Source organism: Acomys russatus, chromosome 27, assembly GCF_903995435.1.
Source record: "Acomys russatus chromosome 27, mAcoRus1.1, whole genome shotgun sequence".
Taxonomy (NCBI): Eukaryota; Metazoa; Chordata; class Mammalia; order Rodentia; family Muridae; genus Acomys; species Acomys russatus.
The window spans coordinates 49,609,239-49,635,288 of record NC_067163.1 but is presented as its reverse complement, the minus strand read 5'-3'; the positions used below and the strand labels follow the sequence as shown (position 1 = coordinate 49,635,288).

At 37.1% G+C, this 26,050-nt stretch overlaps 1 protein-coding gene across 1 annotated transcript in view; it reads right to left on the bottom strand.

The window, feature by feature from the left end:
- Spock3 (SPARC (osteonectin), cwcv and kazal like domains proteoglycan 3) overlaps positions 1–26,050 on the bottom strand; it is a 404,228-nt gene that overhangs the window by 24,978 nt on the left and 353,200 nt on the right. Inside the window, exon 7 of the mRNA XM_051169561.1 lies at positions 9,178–9,297. Within this exon, the coding sequence (XP_051025518.1) occupies positions 9,178–9,297 (120 nt within the window). The remainder of the gene's footprint in view (positions 1–9,177; positions 9,298–26,050) is intronic.

Sequence of the window (26,050 nt, the reverse complement as noted above, 5' to 3'; positions counted from 1 at the left end):
TGTCTCCTGCCTTACAGAAGCTTCTCAGCCTCATTAGGTCCCATTTGTTAATAGTTGACCGTAAGACCTGGGCTGTTGGTGTTCTGTTCAGGAAGTTGTCTCCTGGACCAATGTGTTCCAGGCTCTACCCCACTCTTTCTTCTAACTAACTTAGTGTCTCTGGTTTTATGTTGAGGTCTTTACTCCACTTGGAGTTAAGTTTACTGCATGGTGACAAATATGGTTCTAATTGCATTTTTTTACACGTAGACATCCAGTTAGACCCACACCATTTGTTGAAGATGCCATCCTTTTCTGTTGAATAGATTTGGCTTCTTTATCAAAAATCAAGTGACCATATGTGTGTGGATTCATTTCTGGCTTTTCAAATCGATTCCATTTATCAACCAGCCTATTTGCTGTGGCAGTACCATGCTGTGTTAATCACTGTTGCTCTACAGTACAGCTGGAGATCAGGTATGGAGATTCCTCCAGAGGATCTTTTATTATACAGGATTGTTTGAAATATTCTGGGTTTTTTGTTTTTGCATATGAAGTTGAGAATTGATCTTTCAATGTCTTCAAAAATTGTGTAGGTATTTTGATAGGGATTGCACTGATTCCATAAAATTGCTTTTGGTAAGATGTCCATTTTTACTATGTTAGTTCCCCCAATCCACCAACAAGGGACATCATTCCATCTTCTGATGTCATCTTCAATCTCCTTCTTTAGAGATTTGAAGTTTTTTTTTCAAACAAGTCCTTTACTTGCTTGGTTAGAATTACTCCTAGATATTTTATATTGTTTGTGGCTCTTGTGAAGTGTGTAATATTCCTAATTTCTTCCTCTAAATGATTGTCATTTGTATATAATATGGCTACTGACTTTTTTGAATTAATTTTGTATCCAGACCTTTTGTCGAAGGTGTTTATCAGCTGTAGGAGTTCTCCATTGGAATTTTGGGGGCCACTTATGTACACTATTATGTCATCTGCAAATAGGGATAATTTGACTTCCTCCTTTCCTATTAGGATCACCTTGATCTTCTTTGATTGTGTTTTTGCTCTGGCTGTAACTGTAAGATCTATATTGAAGAGATATGCAGAAAGTGGGCAGCCTTGATTGGTCCCCAATTTCAGAGCAATTTCTTTGAGTATCTCTCCATTTAATTTGATTTTGGCTATTGGATTTCTCTATATAGCTTTTATTATGTTTAGGTATGTGTCTTGTATCCCTGATCTCTCCGAAACTTTAAACATGAATAGGTGTTGGATTTTGTCAAATGCTTTCTCTGCATCTAAGGAAATGATCATGTGTTTTATTCTTTCAGTTTGTTTATATGGAGAATTACACTGATGGATTTACATATGTTAAACCATCCCTGCATGCCTGGAATGAAGTCTACCTGGTCATGGTGGATTATATCTTTGATATGTTCTTGTATTTGTTTTGTGAGTATTTTATTGAATATTTTTGCATCAATGTACATAAGAGAAATTTGTTTGAAACTCTGTTTTTTTTTGTTAGGTCATTGTTAGGTTTAGGTATCAATGTGACTATGGCCTCATATAATGAATTTGGTAATGTTCCATCCATTTCTATCTTTTGGAGTAGCTTGAAGTATACTGGTATTAGCTCTTCTTTGAAGGTCTGGTAGAATTTTGTGCTGAAACCACCTGACCCTGGGCTTTTTTTGGTTGGGTGACTATCAATGTTTACTTCTATTTCTATAGAAGAAGTAGGGCTATTTAATTTGTTAACTGACCTTGATTCAATTTTGGCAAGTGGAATCGATCAAGAAAAATGTCCATTTCCCTTAGATGTTCAGATTTTGTGCATATATGCCTTTAAAAAAGAATTTTATAATTATTTGTATTTCTTCAGTGTCTGTTGTTATTTCTTCCTTTTCATTTCTGATTTTGTTGATTTGGATAGTGTCTTTCTACCTTTTGTTTAGTTTGGCTAATGATTTGTCTATCTTGTTGATTTTCTCAAAGAACCTGCTCTTGGTTTTGTTGATTCTCCAAATTGTTCTCTTTCTTTCTTATTTATTGATTTAAGCCTTGTGTTTGCTTATTCTCAGATGTCTATTCCTCTTGGGTGTTTATGTTTCTTTTCTCTAGGGATTCCAGATATGTCATTATGTTGCTTATATGGGATGTTTCCAATTTCTTTATAGATCCACTTAGTGTTATGGAATTTTCTCTTAGCACCCGTTTCAATGGGTCCCAAAAATTTGGGTATGTCGTTCTGTTATTTTCATTGAATTTCAGGAAGTCCTTAATTTCTTTCTTAATTTCTTCCCTGACCCAGGTGTCATTAAGTAGAGAGCTGGTTAGTTTCCATGTGTGTGTAGGCTTTTTGTTATTTCTGTTGTTGATGATTTCCAGCTTTAGACCATGGTGATGTGACAGGATACAAGGTATTATTTCATTTGCCTTGAGTCAGCTGAGGCTTGCTTTGTGACTTATTATTTGATCAATTTTGGAGAAAGGTCAATGGGTTGGTAAGAAGATGGTATAATCCTTTGTGTTTGGGTGAAAAGTTCTGTAGATATCTGTTAGATCCATTTGATTCATGACATTGGTTAGTGTAATTATTTCTCGATTTAGTTTCTGTTTCATTGACCTATCTTTTGATGAAAGTGGGTTGTTGAAGTCTCCCCTATTAATGTTTAGGGATCAGTGTGTGGTTTAAGCTTTGTTAATAGTTTTTTTTTACAAATGTGGGTGCCCTTGTATTGGGAGCATAGATGTTTAGAATTGTAATGTCCTCTTGGCTCACTTTAACTTTGATGAGTATGAAGTGACCATCTTCATCACTTTTCATTAATTTTTGTTGGAAGTCTATTTTATTAGATATTGGCTACACCAGCTTGCACTTTGTGTCCATTTGTTTGGAATACCTTTTTAAAGCCTTTTACACTGAGGTAATGTCTATCCTTATGGCTGACATGTGTGTCTTGTATACAGAGGAATGTGGGGTCTTGTTTTTGTATCCTTTCAGTTAGTCTGTGTCTTTTTATTGGAGAATTGAGACGATTGATGTTGAGAGATATTAATGACCAGTTACTGTTATGTCCCTTGATTTTGATAATGGTTGTACTAGAGTGTTTGTGTGATTATGTTTTTGGGACGTGTAGTTATCTATTTCCCATGTCATTTTGGTTGTAGCTTATCATTTTGGGTTAGAGGTTTCCTTCTAGTAACTTATGTAAGGCTGACTTTGTAGAGGGTACTGTTTGAATTTGTTTTTGTCATGGAATATCTTGGTTTCTCCATCAATGGTTATTGGTAGTTTCACTGGGTATTGTATTCTGTCCTGGTATCTGTGTTCTCTTAGTTTTTGCATGATGTCTATCTAGGACTTTCTGGCTTTTATGGTCCGTGATGAGAAGTCTGGTGTAAGTTTATAGGTTTGCCATTATATGTTACTTAGTCCTTTCCTCTTGCTTCTTTTAACATTTTTCCTTTGCTCTGTATATTTTGTGTTTTGATTATTATGTGATGGGAAGATTTTCTTTTCTGGTCTATTCTATTTGGTATTTTGTAGGCCTCTTGTTTGTTTATATACATCTCCTTTAAATTTGGGAAATTTTCTTCTATTATTTTGTTGAAGATATTTTCTGGCCCTTGGAGTTGGTTGTCCTCTTTCCTCAATGTGTATTATCCTCAGGTTTTGTCTTTTCATAGTGTCCTCGATTTTTTGGATGTTTTGTGTCTGAAATTTTTCAGATTTAGCATTTTCTTTGATCATTGCTTCAAGTTCTGTAATTGTAACTTCCAGTCCCGAGATTCATTCCTCCATTTCTTGGATTCTATTTGAGAAGCTCACCTCTGTATTGCTTGCTTTTTTCTCTAAGGTCTTTCGTTCCCATCTTTCTTCTGCCTTTGCCTTCATCATTGTTTCCATTTTTATCTTCAGATCTTGAACTGTTTTATTGACTTCCTTCATCTGATTTTTTTTGTATTTTCCTGAATTTCTTCCAGTGCCTCCCTATAGTCATTTTTTATGTTTTCAAACTGTTTGGCTGTATCCTTCTGCATCTGTTTATGGATTTTATTCGTTGCTTTCATTACTAAGGATTTTAGGTAATTTTCTTGTTTTTCAATTGTGTTTGAATTCTCACAGTTGCTTTCTTTGCTATAGCTGGGATCTGGACATTGTGAATTGTTTTGGTTTTTGTTGTTTGCATTCTTATGCTCATCTTTAGTCATCTTGTTGTCTGTAATGTTGGGAGGTAGCATCTGGCATCCTTCACTGGTCCTTGAGAGTGAATAGTTGATGAGTGATTATAGGTCAAGTGCTCTTGCCTATGTGGAACAGAGAATTGTTCCCTAGAACAAGCAGATTACCTTGTTTCTGCTCCAGTAGCCTTTGCTCTACACCTTAGGCTCCACACTGGGTCAGCAGAGGTAGGCTTCTGTCTGGTCCCATTCAGATCACACTACTCAGGTGGTTCAGTCCCACTGAGTTGTATCCGCAGTTTAGTTTTCTGTCCTGACCCATCAGGGTTGTCCAGCCTTTCCCAAGAGTGTGGGAAACCTTCTGGGCTGTGGAGCCTGACTAGTCCAGGTTTTATCTGCCCAATTGTGCAGGCTCGGACTGCTGTGGCCAGTAGCTAGGTTCTTGTCTGTTCGAGTTCAGACTGTGCTTCCACTGTGGCTGGGTAATGTGTTCAACCTGCCTCAGTTTCTTTCCGGCCCCTGGCACTTTCTGTGGACTTATGGGCAGATGTGGGGGTCTGAGAACAGATCCAGTGGCTTCTCTGAGACTTACCTAGGCCAGGAGCTCTGGTGTTTCACTGTCCCATATACTACACCATGCTCAGGTTATAGAGGCCAGCTGCAGTTTGTAAGCAGGTTACGTATCAGCTTCTGGGGCCTGCTCTCCCACCCTCTGTGCACTGTTGGTTAACCAAGGGCCAGGCTCACCTGTGGTCTGCACTGCGTGGGACCCCACTCATGTAGTGTTCTCCAGTTCTTGCAGTCTGTGGCTCCCTGTCAATGCATGATAGGTGCTGCCATTTTGGAATCTCCTCAATATTTAAGGATTTATACAAAATATATTTTAAAACATAGTGAAATTTTATCTTGCTACTAAAGTAAAATTAGATTTTTCTCTTTATTGAAATGACAAAATTTTCTTCAGATACTTTTTGCTCTGTTCAAAGTATATTGTAAGTTAAGTTTTTAAAATTTCCTATTTAAAATAATCTAAAAAGCCATAGAATATTACAGAATATTTTTCCAGACTTTATTGATGTCATAATTAGTTTTTTGGTTTTACTTCTTCCTTATTCTTTGTTTTTCATTTTAAAAATTAATTTATTCAGATTACATCTAAACTGTTATCCACTTGCTTGTGTCCTCCATTCCTCCCTCCCACTTTCATCTTATTCCCCTTCCCCCTAGGTCTGTGGCAGAATAGGACCTCCTCTCCCACCACCTATCAAATCTCATCTTGGAAGCCTGCCTACTCTTTTCCTGAGTACCACCAAGCCTCCTCAACAAAGGGAAGTGGTCAAATATTGGGCACCAGAATGCATGTCAAAGTCAGTCACCACTCTCCACACAAATGTTGGAATGTCCTGTCCATTGGCTAGATCTGAGTAGGGGTTCAATGTTTACTACATATATTGTCCTTGGTTGGTGCAGTAGTTTGAGCAGACCCCTCCTGGGTCCAGATCCATCCATTGTGATGTTCTTCTTGTAAGTTTCTAGGACCCCCTGGATCCTTCTACTTCCTCATTCTCCCATACTTCTCTCACCTAGAGTCCCAATAGGAAGTCCCCACATCTATCCCAATCTCCTGGTAAGTGAAGACTTTCATAGACATCCCTTTTGGAACAGTGTTCAATTATAAGTGACTATACACCATGTAATTCTTTCTGAGTCTGGATCAACTCAGTATGATAATTTCAAGTTCTAGCTCACAAATTTCAGGAATTCCTTGTTTTTAATATCTGAGTATTATTCCATAGTATAAATGTACCACAGTTTCTTTATCGATTCTTCAACTGAGGGACATTTATGCTGTTTCCAGGTTCTGGCTATTATGAATAAGACAGCTATGAACATGGTTGAGAATATGTCGTTGTTGTGTGGTGGAACATCTTTTAGGTATATTCCAAGGAGTGGAATAGCTAGGTCTTTAGGTATCCTGATTCTCAGTTATCTGAGAAAGCTCCAGATTGATTTCCAAAGTGGTTGTACAAGTTTTTTCACTCTCACCAGCAATGAAGGAGTGTTCTGCTTTCTCCACATCCTTGCTGGCGTGTGCTGTCAGCCATGTGTTTTTGATCTTAGCCATTCATATGGTTGTAAGATGAAATGTCTGAGTCATTTTGATTTACATTTCTCTGATGACTAAGTATGTTGAGCATTTCTTAAAGTTTTTCTCAGTCATTTGATATTCCTCAGTTGAGAACTCCTGTGTCATTTCTTAATTGGGTTATTTGTTTTTGTGATGTTTAAATTCTTGAGCTTTTTATATATTTTGGATAGTAGACCTTTGTCAGATGTAGGGTTGATGAAGATCTTTTCCCAGTCTGTAGGCTCCTGCTTTGTTCCTTTGACAGTATCATCTGCCTTACAGAAGCTTCTCAGCCTCATGAAGTTCCATTTATTCACTGTTGACTTTAAGGCCTGGGATGTTGGAATTCTGTTCAGGAAGTGGTCTCCTGTGCCAATGAGTCCAAGGCTCTTCCCTACTATTTCTTGCAAATGATTTAGTGACTTTGGTTTTATGTTGAGGTCTTTAATCCACCTGGCCGTGAAATTTGTGCATTGTGGTAAATAAGGGCCTACTTGCGTTTTTCTACCTGTAGACATCCTCTTAGAACAGTGCCACTTGTTAAAATGCTATCTTTTTCCCTTATATGTAATTATTAAAGCAACCGTAATGCATGAATTTTGTCCACTGTCGTATTAAACTATCTAAATCGATCCAAGTCCTTTTGCCTTTAAATTTCTAAATGCATATACTTTAGTATATCATGAAAAGTAGTAATTCAGTGTTTAAATGGATTAATTATAAAAAGGGATGGAAAGATTAAAAGGAGATTGTTTAGGCCTTGGTGCCTCCTGCTGCTATTCCAGCATGTTGGAAAGAGAAAAATGGGAGACGTAATTCAAAAAGCAAGATCAACAAACGGGAGGCATAAATCTGCTGTTTCCCAAATTAAGGATAGTACATAGATAAGGATAGAATTAAGGGGTCATCAAGGGGATGTGTAAAGATTCAGAGTGATGAAGAAACCTTACAGGTCTGGGCTGCTTTGGCCTTTGCTTAGCAAAGGGAACATTGCTTGCAAATGGACTTATGTTAACTTCTCAAGTAAGTCTCTTCATACCTCCATTCGCTCACTTGCTTTGGCAAAGGCATTCAACTCTAGAGGAACTGTCTGTAACTCAATGACAATATTCACAGAGTCTCATGGTATTTCTTGAACCAGAATTGTTGAAGAGAATATACTATATTTGAAACTGAATAATTAACCAGGCACCATGTTGAGTGTTCCTAATTCTTTTTTGGTGTACCTCCACACTTACGGAGATTCTGCTCCACGCTGAAATCTTTGAGAGCACACTTTATTCAAGAATATGTACTCAGAAGACAGCCGTGGTTATGCATATTTGTAAAAAAGTCACTGTGTGATGGTCTAGAAGGACCATCTTCCCCTGAGATATTCTACTCAGGATGGAGAATAGATGTACTATGAAAAAATTCAGACTGAAAGACAGAAAACCACTTATACTGCCCAAACATTACAATATATACACAGATAAATACTGGAAACACTCCTGTGGTGTTGGTAAATACTGTAATTTATTTCTGAAATTCATAAGAAGAAATGCATGCATGTTCACCCAGTGAAACAATTATGTTACTAGGTGACTTTAATTTTTCACATGTATTAAATCATCTCAGAAAATAAGAGTCTTGAGATTGGAACTGTGGGAAAAAAATCACTTAATTAGAGGAAACTAAGAAGGATATTTTTTTAAAAAAGTGAATATTACAGACAACCATGTGATGTTGCTATCATTTTGACAAAACTGCATATGGATGGTTCTAATTAGAACAGATACTCATATTCACTATGATGAACAATGAGGGTCACATGCAAGAAAATTGTTTGTAAGCTAAGCTACAGAATTCATACTGTTACCTCGCCCATTTTTTTCCTTCCCCTTAGAAAAAAAATTTCTGATCTTTTAAATATTCAGCCATGTTTCAGTATCATTTCTAAATTCATTAAGTAAAAATAAATTTTATGTAAATGAAATATAAGATCATTCATAGCAATACCGCTTTCCTATTTGCAAATTTCATATCTTTATAAGCATAAAGATATGTTTTCCTATATGAGAGCCAAATCTATGTTCTAAGATATAAATAATGTCCCTAAGAAATTCATAAAACAAAACACCTCTAACTTGTAGTCCCTTTGCCCAAATGCAGATACTCCCTTAAATACTGGAGGCTATTGTGCATGGAAGATAACAAGCCATGTGATTTTACTCCCTTAAACATGATTTTTTGACACAACTGTACCAGACATGCTCAATCACAAGTAGGTGGGAGGAACATAGGCAGGATGTACTTCAAGATTCATCCTTATCTGTGATTAGACCTAATGGAAGATATAGCAGCCTATGGGATTGCCTTTATAAGGCTCTGCAAGATGTAACTCCTGTGACTTGTCATCATTTTCTGGTAGCCACAGAATGGACCTGGCCAGAGTCCATCATCTGTAATTTGTAGCTTACAGTGTTTGGCTCAGAAAGTGTGGTAATGGTCTTATTCTTAACTGGAGGCCTTAATGACTGGTACAGAGGCTAATACCCATGCTAGCCATGCACTGTATGTAAAACTGACCTTTAAGGGTCTAATATAACAACTTCGCACAGGACCAAAGTCAGCTTACCATCCATCCAGGTGAGTCTGCTTCTGAATTCTATGTCTTAATTACTACAAAACCCTTATGTCTGTATCCTTTTATTTATAGAGCATTGGAATTCCTATCTTTTTATTCCTTCTTCCTTTCTTAATTTTTAAATAGTATCCTACTATGTAGCCCATGGGTCCTTAAAGTCGTCAAGGTAAAGGATCCATGTTGACAAGTGTGTTTATTGTGACACATAGGTCACCATCTGCAAGGTAATAACTTTATTCGATTTTAAACATCTTACTGCTTCTCTCGGGCCTCAGCAGCACTTTTGTCTTCTTGTTTTGGATTCCACTCTCATGAAGAGCCTTGAACCAGTCACGCAGTCTGTTGGCCACTTCTCTGAAGTCCAGGTCACTGCATGCTAAAGACAGGGAAATAATTTGGTGTTTAATAACAATAAACATTTAGTGGGGTATCTGATACTTTCTTCTTTAGAGGATACCCTTCTAAGTTTGCATTGTAGATTATAGGCGTGGTTTCTTACCCCTTAGAGGGCACTACTTCACCTTCCTCTGTAGGCATTGGATGACAAAACACTCCCTCTAGGTGAAGAAACATGGTTCTTCACAACATCAAGACAAACCTCCCTTTCTTTCTACAGCTCCTTTTTAATTAATCTAACATGTGGCACTGAAAACCTGGGAAGCATCAGGAACCCCTCATCCCTAGCAGACAGATCTAAGACTTTCCTCTAGCACCTGAGGCCCTTCAGGGCCACCAACTTCTTTCAAGTATTCTTTTTGTTTTTATTTTATGTCTCTGGCCTTTTATTGCACATTACTTTCTTGCCCTGACAGTCAAACTTAGGTGGGAGGCCACTCTATAGTCACACTCATGCAACAGCAAATTGCCAGAACAAGGAAAACCAGTGGTTCTACTTCAGTGTTGCCCTAGTTAGATGCAGGAGCTTACTGGAGCTTTCTTCTGCAAGTCCTTTTGGCCAGAGGCACTGCAGACTTTGTACTGGCTACGATGCTACACATTCAGCTGAAAGCTCTCAAAATCTTTCTCAGAGATCCTTAGCTCTAGAATTGTCCCATTAGGGGGGAACAACCATTTATTAACTCATGTGTTTGGTCATTTTAACACTTAGAAAATGCTCTAAATGGGTTGGTTGGTCAAAGATTCCAAGAGCTTTATCCAAAAAAACTGCGACAGCTTTTCACTGGCCTGCAAATCTTAAGTCTGTGGTTCACTGGAGCTCCATAATTGAAATGGCCCCTGCTGACTCATATTTTCAATTTTAATATCTAACCCAGCGATTCTCAGCCTTGTTGATACTACAGGCTTTTAATACAGTTCCTCATGTAGTGGTGACCCCTCAACCATAAAAATATTCCATTGCTACTTCATAACTATGATTTTGCTACTGCTCTGACTGATAATGTAAATACCTAATATCTAATATGTAACCCATGTGAAAAGGTCACTGGACCCTCCTCCCACTTCCAGAAGGGTTGCAACCCACAGGTTGAGACCCACTGGTCTGAACAGATTTAAATAACTCCATAAGACTGAATGGAAGTTTAGTCTGAGAACCTTTCCCTCATAAAACTCAAAGTTCACTTTAATCTGTCTCAAGGCTCTGGTTTAGAACCTTGCTTAGCGCCATAATATTTGGTATTTCAGCTGGGCCACCAAGCTTGAATCTTAGCAATTGTTCCTAAGTGAGATAGCATAGACATCTTTTGCCTAATGCTTTCTTTGTCTTGTTCTTTTGACTTCTTATGTTTATGCCTCCCTCCAAACCTGGAAAACCCTGCTTGCAACTTTACCAGCTAAGAGGCAAAAGCATTTCAGGTTGTCTGCTCCTATTGGCAGACACACACAAACTGGTTATGTCTATGTAGATCACTGCATTGAGTCTTATACAGATTCAAACATCATTGGAGTATAGATAATATTGAAAAATTGTTTTATGATGGTTATAATGATTTACAAACTATGCCTCTAAACAACCAATCTGTTTTTCAAGTAAATTTTGCTAAGAAACAGGCTTATCACTGTCAATATGTGGTGCCAGATATTTATCTATAAATAAAAGAAATAAAAAGTTGGTTTTAGCCTTCTTTGTTAATTCAGTCTGTGTTACTTGTATATTATTTGTGACAGATTTGACATGACTGACTGCTCTCATCTTACATATGTTGGCAAGAACATGTAGAGATCTTTAAAAGGGTCTCTTCACAGTGTTCATTGTAGAAAACTTTGTAAAGTGAATAATTTATTTTTGACATTGTAGAGCCTGACTTAGATAGTAACTTAGAATTTTCTAGAGTATTCTAGAGAAGTGCCTGTTGAGGAGAAAGTGATAGAATCACTATTTTTTAAAATTAAAGATTAAAAATAATTTATTTTGGGAAAGTGAAACAGAATTAAATTGTCTCTTTGTGCAGCCTGATATTCCCTATATAATCTTAGAGTATAGGTATTACAATTTGACGTTAACAAAATATGCATTAATTCATGTTTTCACATACTACAGCTATATAAGGTAATAGTCATAGTTTTTAAAATTTCACCATCTGGTATTGTTTCTAACTAGACAGGTTGTATTATTTGAGATACATTGTATCTGGTCATCAAATAATAATAGCTGGTATTGTTAATATTTGAAACAAAAAAAAAACTCTACACATTTATCACATATGGAATCAAGGAATATCATTTTGTCCCAATTCAATTCTTTGATGCTGACTTTAACTGACTTCCTTTTTTTATTATTTTAAGATTTATTTATTTATTATGTATACAGTGTTCTGCCAGCATGTAACACCTGCTGGCCAGAAGAGGGCACCAGATTTCAGTGTAGATGACAGTGAGCCATCATGTGGTTGCTGAGAATTGAACTCAGGACCTTTAGAAGAACAGACAATGCTCTTAGCCTCTGAGTCATCTCTCCAGCCATTAACGGACTCCTTTTATAAAGCTTCAGGTGCTTGTTCCTTATGCAAGAGGCTGACATAATAAACAGATCATTACAGTTACATCATCCTTCTACAGGTTCCTGGTCCAGCCAGGTACAATTTTATTTAATTCATATTAATCTTGATGTAAATATTTTCTACATGTAACTTTGTCCTTTAATGTTCCCCCACAAACTCGCACAGTTATTGCCTCATGAGGTCCTTATTCTTTTCCACCTGTTATGTTTTACCTTGGCCCTTTGGAGGGAACCTTTTTCTGACACACCCTACTGTCGCTCCAATCATCCACCACATGTCAGCTCAAAGAAGGTACTGAGAGATCAACTTCCGCAAAACCATAAAAGCAACCAAGTGGCCTCTGAATGGGACTAACGAACCATGGGTCATCTAATTTATTCATCTTCTTGCCACTCTGAACATTGTTTTGGGGACTCATAACAGAAAAGGCTGGATGGAGTCTTCTTTGTAACCTCTCTGTCTTACTAGCTCAGATCAGCGTAACACCATTGAGGGCCAGCTTGACTCCTTGACTGCTGCAGTACTCCAAAGCTAAAAATGACATCTCTGACTGCCACTGAAGACGAGATTTGTCCTCTTCTTGGACATATGGCATCTGTGCCAACAGATCCTAATCGGTTTGAAATGAGCCCTAAAGACAGCGACCAGACAAAAATTCCCTATTCCTCTCCCACTGTGGCTTCTTCCCTTCATCACTCTTTCCTCCTTATTATTCTCATGCTTATGGTTTACCTTGTCTTTTAAATGTTTTGCTACTGAACTTATCCATATATCTAAACAAAAGATTCCATGCAAGCCCTCCCAATAGTTCACACCTTAAAACAATGACACTTGTTCCTGATGCATCTGCCAACAGACAATTTAGATGCCTTGGGAAACTCATGCTAAAAGAAACCTCCATTTCTTTCACCATAGGCAGATACAGTTCTTCCATTAGTTTTGTGTTTTCTCCTGCCCTCCTCCTTTGATGCTCTGTAGCTCTCTGATATGTCTACTAGCTCATTTTAGTGTAGTAGTCCTGGCAATGGGGCTACTCACTGTCACCTGAGTCACCTCGATGAGCACTTCCTCTCAGTGGACCACTCTGCATTTCCCAAGTCTGACCATATTTAAATATCAACCTTCCTTGAATATCTCTAAATTTTTTTTGCATTTTTTTATTATTAATTTATTTTTGTTACATCTCAATGTTTATCCTATCCCTTGTATCCTCCCATTCCTCCCTCCCCCCCCCCCATTTTCCCAATATTCCCCTCCCCTATGACTCTTCCTGAGGGGGATTACCTCCCTCTGTATATGCTCATAGGGTATCAAGTCTCTTCTTGGCAACCTGCTGTCCTTCCTCTGAGTGCCACCAGGTCTCCCCCTCCAGGGGACATGGTCAAATGTGAGGCACCAGAGTACGTGAGAAAGTCATATCCCACTCTCCACTCAACTGTGGAGAATATTCTGACCATTTTTACTCTGTAACAAAATCATATGCTTATAGCCTTCAGAAACACAGGATAGCAATCTTATAAGCCATGGATGCCGGTGATCAAATTAAGATCTTCCCCACAACATGACCAAAGGACCCTTCCTCAATGGACTAAGAACTGTGCCTTCTCACAAAAATCTTCCTCATAGGAAAACAGCTACAATACCCTCTCTGACATGTGTGTGTGTGTGTGTGTGTGTGTGTGTGTGTGTGTGTGTGTGTGTGTGTGTGTTTCTCTCAGAGTTAGAAATGATAGATTCCTGCAGAAAGACTACATTTCCTAGCTTCTTTTATAGACTACAGATGTCATTTCTGTCTCTATAAGGGTGTCATCCCTTCCACTGTGGGCATTTTATCAGTCTTTAGAAATGGGTGACAACATGCATCTCACCATGAAGAAATGAGCTCTCACCTAATGTCAGAAGAAGTCTTTCTGTCTGTCTCTCTGTCTCTGTCTCTGTCTCTGTCTCTGACTCTGTCTCTGTCTCTCTGTCTCTGTCTCTGTCTCTGTCTCTGTCTCTCTGTCTCTGTCTCTCTCTCTCTCTCTCTCTCTCTCTCTCCTCTCTCTCTCTCTCTCTCCATCTGTCTCTCTCAGGCCTTCTGTCTATCTAAAGCTACATTTTAAATAATCTTTCAATACCAACTTCATTCTTCAAAATGTTCATGTCTGAATGAGAAAAAATTCCAAAATGAAAATAATATCAATGTGGTCCTTAATTGTGATTCAAGTTCTTTTTAAAGCTAAAAATAAGTGTGTGGATCCAATGACATAATGTAGTAAATGTCATTATCTTTACAGGATTAATTTCACTAGAACTTCACTCTCACTCACCACAGAAATAATATTTGGTGGAAGATGATTACTTTTAACATCATACAGACTGAATCTTAAATTTATCTGATGACTATATCACAGATATTTGGGAGGTAATCGATTAAAGGAAGGTTTGAGTATTCAAGTTTAGTGGTTTGGATTAATTAATTAGATGGTCTCTATATGTAAATTAATAAATGTAATCTACCACATAAGCAGACTGAAAGATAAATACCATATGATCACCTCATGAGACACAGGAAAGGCATTTGACAAAATCAAAACTCCTTTATGATAAAAAGTCCTAGAGAAACTAGAAACACAGATACATATACCAAATTAACAGAGAATGATTTATAGCCAACAACCAATTTCAATTTAAATGGAGAGTACCTTGAATCAATTTCACTAAAATCAAGAATAAGACAAGGCTATCTGTTCTATTTGTACCTACTCAAAATTGTCTTAGAGAAATAAGTAAACTGAAGGAGATCAAGATAACACAAAATAGAAAGATTGTTGTTGACTCCTGACAATATCCAGCCTACCTCAAAGAGGATGAAGAGCATAAAGAACCTCCTTATGGAGATCGCTTCAAATTTTGCAAACAAGCCACTGGAAAAGATGTCCTCATTTCTACCACAGAGAGAATTCTGTCTAAATCAAGGCAAGCTTATATGAAAAATATAAAAAAAAATAATTAAAAAGTATCTTTATTTGCAGAGGGCATCATTGTATGCACAAGGGAACCTAGAAATTAAAACAGGAAACTCCTATAGTTGATAAACTCTCTGCAAAGTGCCAGGTAAAAAGTTAATACACAAAAGTCAGTAGCTATCTTACATACAAATGGCACATGATCTTAAAGAGAAATTAGGGGAACAATACCTTTCATAACAGCCTCAAAATGACCTTAGCATCACTCTAACAAAGTCAGTGAAAGACTTTTGTAATGAAACTTTAAGACATTTAAGAAATAAATTGAAGAAGATATCAGAACATAAAAGATCTTCCATGCTCATGGATGTGTAGACTTAAAAAAGCTAAAATGGCTATCCTATGAAAAACAATCCACAGATTTAGTGAAATCCTCATTAATGTTACAATGCAAATTGTAATTACAATAAGATTCTTCACAGATCTTGAAAGGACAATCTTCAGCTTCATGTGGAAATTCATTCACATACACAAAACCTGGGGATATCTGAACCAATTCTGAGAAATAAAAGAACTTCTGGAGTTATCGCCATCATGATCTCAAATTGTACTACAAAGCAATAATAATAAAATCAGCTTGGTATTGTCATCTAAAGAGAATATTGTTCAATTGGATCAAATTGTTGACACATAAATGAATGAACACACCTGCAGACATCTAATTTTTATAAAGAAGCCAGAAATACACATTGTAAAACAAGAAGACAACACTTTCCACAAATGGTGCTGGTCAAACTGGATGTCTGCATGTAGAAGTAACTAAAATAGATCCATACTTATCACCCTGCAGAAAAATCTATTCCTAGTAGATCAAGAAAATCAACATGAGGCCAGATACACTGAATACAATAGAAAAGAAAGTGAGGAATAGCCTTGAACTTCTTGGTATATGAAAGGACTTTATGAACAGAATGCCATTAGCACAGACACTAAGACCAACAATTAGTAAGTGGGACCCTATGGAACTGAAAAGCCATTGTATGGCAAAAAAACACCATCAGACAAAGCAATAAGCTTCAGAATGGTAAAAGATTTTCTTAGCCAACTACGTATCAAATAGACAGATAATATCAAAAATATATAAGAATTCAAAAACCTGAATTCAAAGAAAACAATCAAATTAAAATTAAGTACAGATCTAAAGAGATAATACACAGCAGAAGAAACTCAAATACCCAAGAAGCATTAATAAAATACTCAGCATTCTTAGCCAACAGGAAAACAGAAATCCCAGTCACTTTTATATTTCATCTTACACCTGCCAGAATGGCTAAGATCAATATAACAAGGGGCGTCTCATGGTGATGAGGACGTGAAACAAGGAGAACACTTATCCACTGCTGTTGGGAGTGCAAGTTTTACAGCAACTACGGAAATAAATGTGGCACTTCCCTAGGAAGATGGGAATCCATTTACCTCAAGATGCAAACATTCTACTCTTGCTTTATACACAGAGGTTGGTTCATCCTACTATAGTGACCTGTTCAACCACATTCATTGCTGCTCTATCCATAATAGCCAGAAATTAGGAATACTTTATATGCTTATCGATAGATTAGTGGATAAAGAACATATGTCTGGCAAATGGAAGGAGCTAAGAGAAAATCATCCTGAGTTTTGTAAACTAGACCACAAAATATAAATATGGTATGTATTTACTTATATGGGTATGTTAGATTTCATGTCTTCCATAAGCTGGTTACAGTCTCTATAACTACAGAGGCTAGTTAAAGAGTAAGGACTTATGTGGAGAGATGGATTCTCCAGGAAGGGAAAATAGAAAGTTGTGGGTTGGTGGGGGTAGATCCTGGAAAAGAAGGATAATACAAAGAGCGGGAAGAGAAAGTAATGGGGTGAATATTGGAAGGGGCAACTAAAGCCAAGATCCATTGGAGGGTATGAATGGAATATCAAAATAGTAGAATGTTCCAAAATTACATACAAATATGAAGGTTATATAAATGAACTCTCCAAATATTGGGGGGAAATTGTAGCCCTTCTGAACATCTCTTGTTATCAAATATAGAGTTCAGTTTCAGGAATCGGTTACATCTAATCAGGTCGATGGCCTAGGGGGTCTGACGTCACTAAACAACTCAAGATATTGCTGAGGCTGTTGGTTTCTCTCCACAATTTTATGGTAAGGCCCTAGTCCTGAACACAGCATCCACACAACCTATTAAACATGGAGGTATCAAGCTGATGCCTACCTAAAGTCTTCACTCATCCTGGCTAGTATCCATGGTACTGGAAGGTCCTTGGCACACTACCAAAGAAGAAAGGTAAATAACAGCCTAGCTACAAAACCTTTGATTTACAAAGCTGACCTGCCTGCCAGATATGGTTTTGCAATAGTGGCACAAAGCTTGTGGGAGTAACCAACCAATAGCTAATTTGATAGAACCTATCTCAATACTGTTCAGGTAGCCAACAACCTGAGGCTAGATATTCTAGAGACCTAGAGGAAATCCAAATATACTCAGAGATCAATGTGTTACTCAGGCATCACCAAGGAAGCTTTCTTCTGCACCAGAGGAGTGTAAATACAGAGACTGACACCCAGGCAACATGCAGAGGGTCAGACAGCTTGGGAAATTATTTTTCAATGGGAGTTCTACATCAAATCCTTCCCTCAGGTATATGGACACTCTGTGCAAAGGGGCGGGGGAGGGTAGAAAGATTTGAAGAGCCAGAGAATATGGAGGACATTAAATAAACAAGCCTTTTAAAAAAACACAGCAGGACTGATACACATAGAAACATGCAAAGACTGGAAGCATGCACGGTCAACATATGTCTGGTCCTGATGGTCTCCTGCGATGAGAGTGGAAGTGTACACACATCTGCACCACCAGTTCAGATGCTCTCTCTAATTGATAACCACTTGCAAATGAAAAATTAGTTTTTTTTCCCCACAAAGTCTCACTGGGTGTACAAACCACACTTAAGGCCACATGACCTGAAGTAGATAAATAGTCTACACAAAACGGAACTCGATGGTATATTTTGGGAGGATCTGTTTGGTGGTTGTCTCATACTTCTCTTTTAATCTTTGCCTACTGGAGTTTTCCTATACATTTGATTTCTGATTTTATGGTTTTAATGTATTTCTATGTTTGTAAATATATGTGTGTGTGTCTGTGTATGTGCATTTTTATTCTTTTTCTTGGGCTCCTTCTTTCCTTTTTCCTTTATTTTGTCCTACTTATGTTTATTTCTTTTATTCTAGTATTTGTTTCTTAGGTGTTTAAACCCCTACATGTTTTATTCGCTCATTCATTTATATTTATCTATTGATTGATTTACTTTACAGCTTGATCGCAGGCCCCTCTCACATTTCTTCCCAGTCTCAACCTTTCATTCTCCTTTCCCCATTCGCCCCTCTCCTTCTTAGAGATGAGGAGGTCCCAAAGGGGTACCAAATCATCCTGTCACTTAGGCCTCAAGTCCCAGCAGACCTATGTGCATCCTCTCTCACTGAGGCGAGACAAGGCAGCCCAGCTAGGTGAAAGGGATCCAAAAGAAGGCAAAACAGAGACAGCTGCTGCTCTCATTGTTAGGAGACCCACAGGGTGACCAAACAGAACATCTCCTACATATGTGTAGAGGGTATAAGTCCAGCCCATTCATGCTCTTTGGTAGGTGATTCAGTCTCTGTGAGTCCCCATGGGCCCCAGGTGAGTTTACTCTTGTAGGTCTTTTTGTGGTGTCTTTGACCTCTCTGGCTCCCTGTATCCTTACTTCCATTCTTATACTAAACTCCTCTAGCTCAGCTTATTGTTTGGCTGTTGGCTTCTGAATCTGTTTCCATCAGCTGCTGAATGAAACCTCTTAGAAGACACTTATGTTAGGTTCTTGTCCTGGCACAAAAGTCACATCAGGGCTAAAAGCATCCTCTTCCACTGATGCCAGACAAAGCAGCTCAGCTAGGGGAAAGCACTCCAAAGGCAGACATCAGATTCAGAGACATCCCCTACTGAATGTATGCTTTCTAATGATAGAGAGACATTAAGAAATTATGTGAATTTGGGTTGTTTTGAAGGTGGAAAGAATCTAGATCAAGTTGAAGAAGGGAGACCACAATCAGAATATATTATATTTTAAAATCTACTTTCATTAATAAACTAATAATAAATAAAATATGAAGCACTTATTAATGATGAATACAAGCATAAAATACAGAAGGAATACATTATCTGACAGTGAAAAAGACTATGAAATATCTTAAAATGCTGTTAAATTGCCACATAAAAAGGTAAACATTAAGGATTCCTAGACAGACTACAGTGGTAGAATACTTGCTAAAAGATTTTTTAAAATGAAATCTCAAACTTTAGCATTTTGAATGCATATTTCCTTTACATTTGCTTTTTATGTTACCTGGCAGCAAATATTGTTTAAAAGTAACCAACACATTAAGCAGTACCAATAAGTCCATAACTAATGGTATAATATGCTATTCAATTCATAAATTGTATTACCATATTTTGAAAATACAAGAACCTTACTATTTTTAAAAGGCTGCTACTACAAATATTTTTCATTCTAAGGCAAAAGCATAATTTTCTTTCCCAAGGAGGACTACATCCTACTATTGCTCCTCCTCTTCCTCTTTCTCCTTCTCTCTGTCCTCCTACTCTTGTACTCCTTTCTTTCTCCTCTTCCTCCTCTTCTTTTTTTTTTCTAGAAAATAGACTTTCAAACAGTATATTCTGATTATGGTTTTAATAGCTTCATCTCCTGCTAGATGCTCCACTTTCCTCCACCTACCAACTCCATGCCTTCCTTCTCTCTCTTTATAATACAAATAGGCAAGTAAACATAGATAAAGAATTAATCCAGAATTTCCTTGTTAATAGCTGAGTAGTAGTCCATAGTGTAAATGTACCACAGTGCTTTATCCACTCTTCTACTGAGGAACATTTAGGTTGTTTCTAGGTTCTGGCTATTAAAAATAAGGCTGCTATGAACATGATTGAACATATGATCTTGTTTTGTGGTGGAGAATCTTCTGGGTATATTCCAAGGAGTGGAATAGCTAGTTTTTGAGGTAGTCATGTTCTCAGTTTTCTGAGAAAGAGCCAGACTGATTTCCAAAATGGTTGTACAAGTTTTCACTCCCACCTGCAATGAAGGAGTGTTCCCCTTTCTCCACATCCTCACCAGCATGTACTGTCACTTCAGTTTTTTTTTTTTTATCTTATCCATTCTGATGGGTGTTAGATGAAAACTCTAAGTTGTTTTGGTTTGCATTTCTCTGATGACTAAGGACATTGACATTTTCTACAGTTGCATGAGAGTGGGGACTGACTCTGAAACAAACTCTGGTGTTCCATATTTGACTACTCTCCCTTGGTGGGGAGGCCTGGTATTTTGAAAAAGGATAAGCAGGCTACCAAGATGAGACTTCATAGCCTATGACCACATGGTGGGAAAGGAGATCCCCTTCTGTCACAGACCTAGGGGAGGGGAAAAGGTGAGAGAAGGAGGGAGGGAGGAATGGGAAGATAAAAGTGGTGGGATAAAAATTGAGAGGTAATCTGAATAATTTAAAAAAGAATGAATCCAGAACAGAACACAAACAAAAAGAAAAACACAGAGAAAAAGTAGAAACACATATACAGACAAAGACAGAACACAGAAAACCTGTAAACATACAACATTGGAGAACAAAGGACCAATAATGGTGGGGGTTGGGCAGCAAAAACATCCTAAGCAAACAAATTAACACCCTCCAAAATACCATTAAGTTCATCTTGAGTAGGTTATATATTTTCTAAAAATTATCTAATGATACTGTGTTTTGTTCTCATATATTTAATAAAAACACATATGTTCTGACATATATATTATGCACCGTAGGGCATAATTTATAGTAATAGAACACAATCAAAGAGTTATCTCTTAAAATGACTGTTCTAGATTTTCAAATCCTCCCATTATCCAATTAGTGGATGACATAAATTAGAACATTATAATGGCATTTCAGAACACTACTGTTTATAAAGATCATATATCCTTCTGAAGAGAAATAAAAACAAAAAATGTGCAACTATTAAAGATAAGAAATCAAAATGTATTCAGAATATTTTTTTTACTAATACTTGTTTGGGCATGTAGAAAATTGCTTCATTTTTTGAAGATCATTTAAATAGAAAAATCAATGGGGAGAATAATATAAAGAAAGATTTCACACAATCCAGATCCACATATACAACTTCATTTATAATATTTTCTGATGAAATGCATGGGAAACATGACAAACGAAAGAAAAACCTTAGAATAATGGAAGATATGACTCATGAGAAAAAGTATGCAAGTGTATTGAAGGAATGTGAAAAAGAGCAATTCTCACGGTTATGCTACAGACCAATTTCTGAGACAGATCCTAGTAGGACCCAAGCATTGCAAAAGATTCATAGTCACCTCCTCATTCAGGAAACAAAATACTAATGACATTTTTATTCATGAATCTCAGTTGTTGCAACTGAGTGATGATGCAGTAAAATACCATTTATCCTTATATAAATAATTTCCCAATGCCCTGGTATGTGTCTCTACCATCTTGACATAGCCTTCTGCAGTCAAAAGCAGAAGAAAGTTTAAAAGTTTCAGAAAAGAAGAAATTGTCTTTGTATGGGTGCCTGTTATTCTCCATGAAGTGATATATATGAATTTCATAGGTCTGCTTTCAGTTAGAATCAGAAGTTGTCATGTTGGAGACCTGTTTTACCATTCACCTTTATTTTTCTTTGACCATATTATATACCTTTGTTCCTATCAGGAAGATGTATACTTTATTTTATTATTTTGTTGTTGTTGTTGTTGTTATTATGGTGGTATTTTCTTTTTTTTTTTATTAATTTATTCTTGTTACATCTCAATGTTTATCCCATCCCTTGTATCCTCCCATTCCTCCCCCCCCCCATTTTCCCATTATTCCCCTCCCCTATGACTGTTCCTGAGGGACAGAGGGGAAGGCATCCTATTGGGACTCTAAATGAGAGACGCATGGGAGAACAGCAAAATAAAAGGATACAGAGGGTCCTAGAAACCTACAAGTAGAACAATATGATAGGCAGATTTGGGCCCAGGGGTCCCGCTCAAACTAAGGCACCAGCCAAGGACAATACAGGAGGTAAACTTTAAACCCCTTCCCAGATCTAGCCAATGGTCAGAATATTCTCCACAGTTGAGTGGAGAGTGTGATACGACTTTCTCACGTATACTTTATTTTTTAAAAATTATTTTATTATTTTATTCACATTACATCTCAATTGTTATCCCATCTCTTGTATCCTCCCATTCTTTAAAACATCTCAGTCCAACAAAACTCCTTTAAAATGCATTCCATCAGTCAATGCACATATGAAAAGGTTTCCTTTCAACTGTGTAATATTGATACTCAAATGTTTTTAGTAGTTAAATATTTACATATTTATTTATTTTATTTGCATGTATGACAGAGGAAGGCATCAAATTTCATTATAGGTGGTCATGAGCCACCATGTGGTTGCTGGGAATCGAACTCAGCATGCCTGGAAGGGTGGACAGTACTCATAAACGCTGAGCCATCTCTCCAGCCCCACTCAACTGTTTTTAATAGTCACTTTGTTCTCAATAATATTACATTGAGTGTTGGATTGATGACATTCATTAAACAAAGTCACACAATGGAATCCTTAACTTATTATATAAAATTTGTTATATACCAAATTAAGGCTTTTATTTCAATAGTAAAAAGCTAAGGAAGAGAAAAATATATTTAATGCAGCCCATTTGTATAAGAAAATATGGGAATTCACCTTTTGTATTTTTGAATACACATCTAAGAAACTAACTCATTCGCCTCTCTGCTATGGGGTTGCACAGCTGCATATAAAGACACAGGACACTGTAAACATTTTACATATTTAGAAGTCAACATGTTAATCCACTGCCTACCATAAACAAACACTACAACTCAAAAGCTTATTGGACTGTATTTTACAATTTGATTTGTAAACTCCAGCAAGTGTAGGATAACATTTTACCAAGTAAATTAGCAGCAGATGGGTAGAAGTCTTTTGTGTATAATTCAGTTGTGGCTTTTTATTATGTTAGCAAGTCTTAATGAACTGGTAGAGTGCTTACTATACACACCTAATGGAATATTTGTGAAAGTGCATTAGTTGTTAAATTAAGTGGCATACACAATGGAATGTTACTCAGCTATTAAAAACAAGAAAATCTTGAAATGTGAAGGCAAATGGACGGAAATATAAAAGATCATCCTGAGTGAGGTAACCCAGAGTCAGAAAGACACACGTGGTATGTATTCACTTATAACTGGGTATTAGTGGAGTCCTCTGAGAGACTCCACCCAGCGAGGGATCCAAACAGATGTTCACACTTGCAGACAGACTCTGTGCTGAGAGTTGTATGGAAGAGAAGAGTGGGTATGGAAGGACCTGGAGGGGTCAGGAGCTCCATAGGGAGACCATCAAGGCCTGTGGATCAGGAAACCTAGGGGCTTGTGCAAATGGATGCACCAACCAAGGACAATGCAGGCAGAGAACCTAGACCTCCTATCTGCCTGTTCTTATGTAGCCCATGGACAGCTCATTCTCCAAGGTCGGGGGGTGGGGTGGCAGGAATTGCCTTTGACATGAACTCTGGAGTCCCCCTGCTACCCCAGTCAGAGGTCTAGGTGAGGGAAATAGGGCAGAACAGGGAGGGAGGATGGGAATGGGAAAATATGAGTAATGGGATAACAATCAAGATGTAATGTCAACAAATTATAATGAATATAAAATTAAAAAGAAAAATTAAAAAAGAAGCAATATGCCAGAAACTTTTCTCAATTCAGAGACCTTATGAGCCTTTCTTGTACATAACACCATGCTTTAACTTTCCAGAGTTTATGCTTGTTGTTGCAATAAAATTAGAAATTAAATATCGTGTGGCAATAATTGTTATAATAAGGATAATCACTGACAAGTGCATAATTACTATGTTGAGTACTTTATATTAACAGAAAAATCTTTAAAAAGACTGCTTTTGCTTTCAGGTTGAAATGTCAAAAAAACTGACATTGAAAAAGTTGCCTGGGGTCGGAGAAGTAAGTGGACTTGCCAAGATTTGATTCATCAAGTCAGATCTCAGAACTGGGGTCCTAACTCTCTACAGCAAACCACCTAAGATGTCTCAAAGGAAACACGCAAGTCGAGAATACCAATTTAGAACAAAAAGGGCAAACACTGCCACACTCAGAGCTTGTAAACTTCCATTTCATTAAACGATGATGATAATGATATGAGCTCAGATCACTGCAGGATACATTTGACGTTAGCAAAATGCATGTTCAAAAGCCAGCACCAAATCTATACAGGGTAATTGGATCTTCCTGACTTTAAAGAAATTATATGCATTCAAGTCAACTGTTTGATACCAATTAAAAAGAAATCACAGAGATTATACCGAGAAATTAACTACAATACAAATAGACACACAAGAAAGCCACTGGCAATTGTCTCTACTAGGAGTTACTCACTAAAATAGAAGACATTTCTTTATTCATTTTTAGGAATATCAAGGAAGAAAACTCACTATTTTTGTAAGAGACGAGTCCATGTTTCTGCATGCACACACACAAATATTACGTGCCTTATATGTTATCATAGTATACTACTGCATTTAGGACCATATTCCATCTTTACCTGGTAACAGGCGTTAATTAACTGAGCACAAACAAATTCAGAGCACACTAGACCCTGCGAGATTTTTTCCTACCGTAGGTCTTCAACATCTATTAATGAGTTACTAGAGAATTTTTCTCCAAGTCAAGTAAATATATTTCTTCCTATTTTCCAACTGTCCTCCTGTATGAGCTTATATTGCTATGCAAAAGATCTTGCTATGGTTTTTAATGACATCTCACATTTGATCTTAACATCAAGCCTAGAGGGCTAGAGGGAGGATTATTACCTTTGTTGTTAATAGCTGTGTAAGCCGGAATACGCAAGTGAAGTGGCTTCCTTAAATTACATAGCTAGGAGTGAGTGAAAACAATGTGTGATGCTTGTTGGCCTAAGTATATGTGTACTCAGGAATTAATAAGAGAATGCTAACATAGCGAATATTTTAAATTTAGTCCCACGAATATAAACTATAGCTCATATTCTTTCAGGTTTTCCAAAGTATAAACTAGAAAATGATCTTACACAGAAAGGAACACAGTGTCACACAGGTAAGAAAAACCAGAGAGCTCTGATAGCAGGCTAGCAAGAAGAGACTTGATACCCTATGAGCATATACAGGGGGAAGAGGTCCCCCTCAGTGACAGTCATAGGGGAAGGGAGTAAGGAGAAAATGAGAGGGAGGGAGGAATGGGAGGATCCAAGGGATGGGATAACAATTTAGATGTAATATGAATAAATTAATAAAATATATTTAAAAATTAAATTAAATTTAAAAATGCACAAAAATTTTATTTACACATGCACATACACACAAGTGATCAGAAACATGTATGTGGTAGACTGGATGAGAATAAGAAATTTCTTCCAAGATGAAGATGAAAGGAAGGATGTCAGAGGGAAGCAAACAAACAAATAGAGAAAACAAACAAAAACAAAACACAAGGAAAAAGATAAAGGCCATGGAGAGCTTCCTATGATTAATTCCTGACAGACAGTTTTGAAAGATCACATAGATAGACAGACACACATACACAGAGAGAAAACAAGAATGACAGCAAGAGAGCAAGAGTGAGTAAACGAGAGAGAGAGAGAGAGAGAGAGAGAGAGAGAGAGAGAGAGAGAGAGAGAGAGAGAGAGAGAACAAGAGTGTTGTATTCTGCTCTCTTGTAAATTCTCTGTCCAACCTAGAGCACAGTCAAAAGCAATTTCTAGGGGCAAAACTTTTAAAATGTGTTGATCACTCTGGTGAGATACACTGAAGATATAGAAAAAAACAAAGAACAGATGAATCAGAGAGAATATAAATTTGAGAACAAGACAACATTTACTTTCTAATTAGGAAAGAATGCTTGATATCTTTCAGGCTTAGTAATCTTTTGTTCCTGATGACTTGATAGATTCTTTAGAAAATACTTAGAAGATACAGATAAAAACCTTCATATATGGGAAAATATTCAAGGCGCAAACATAATAAATATAAT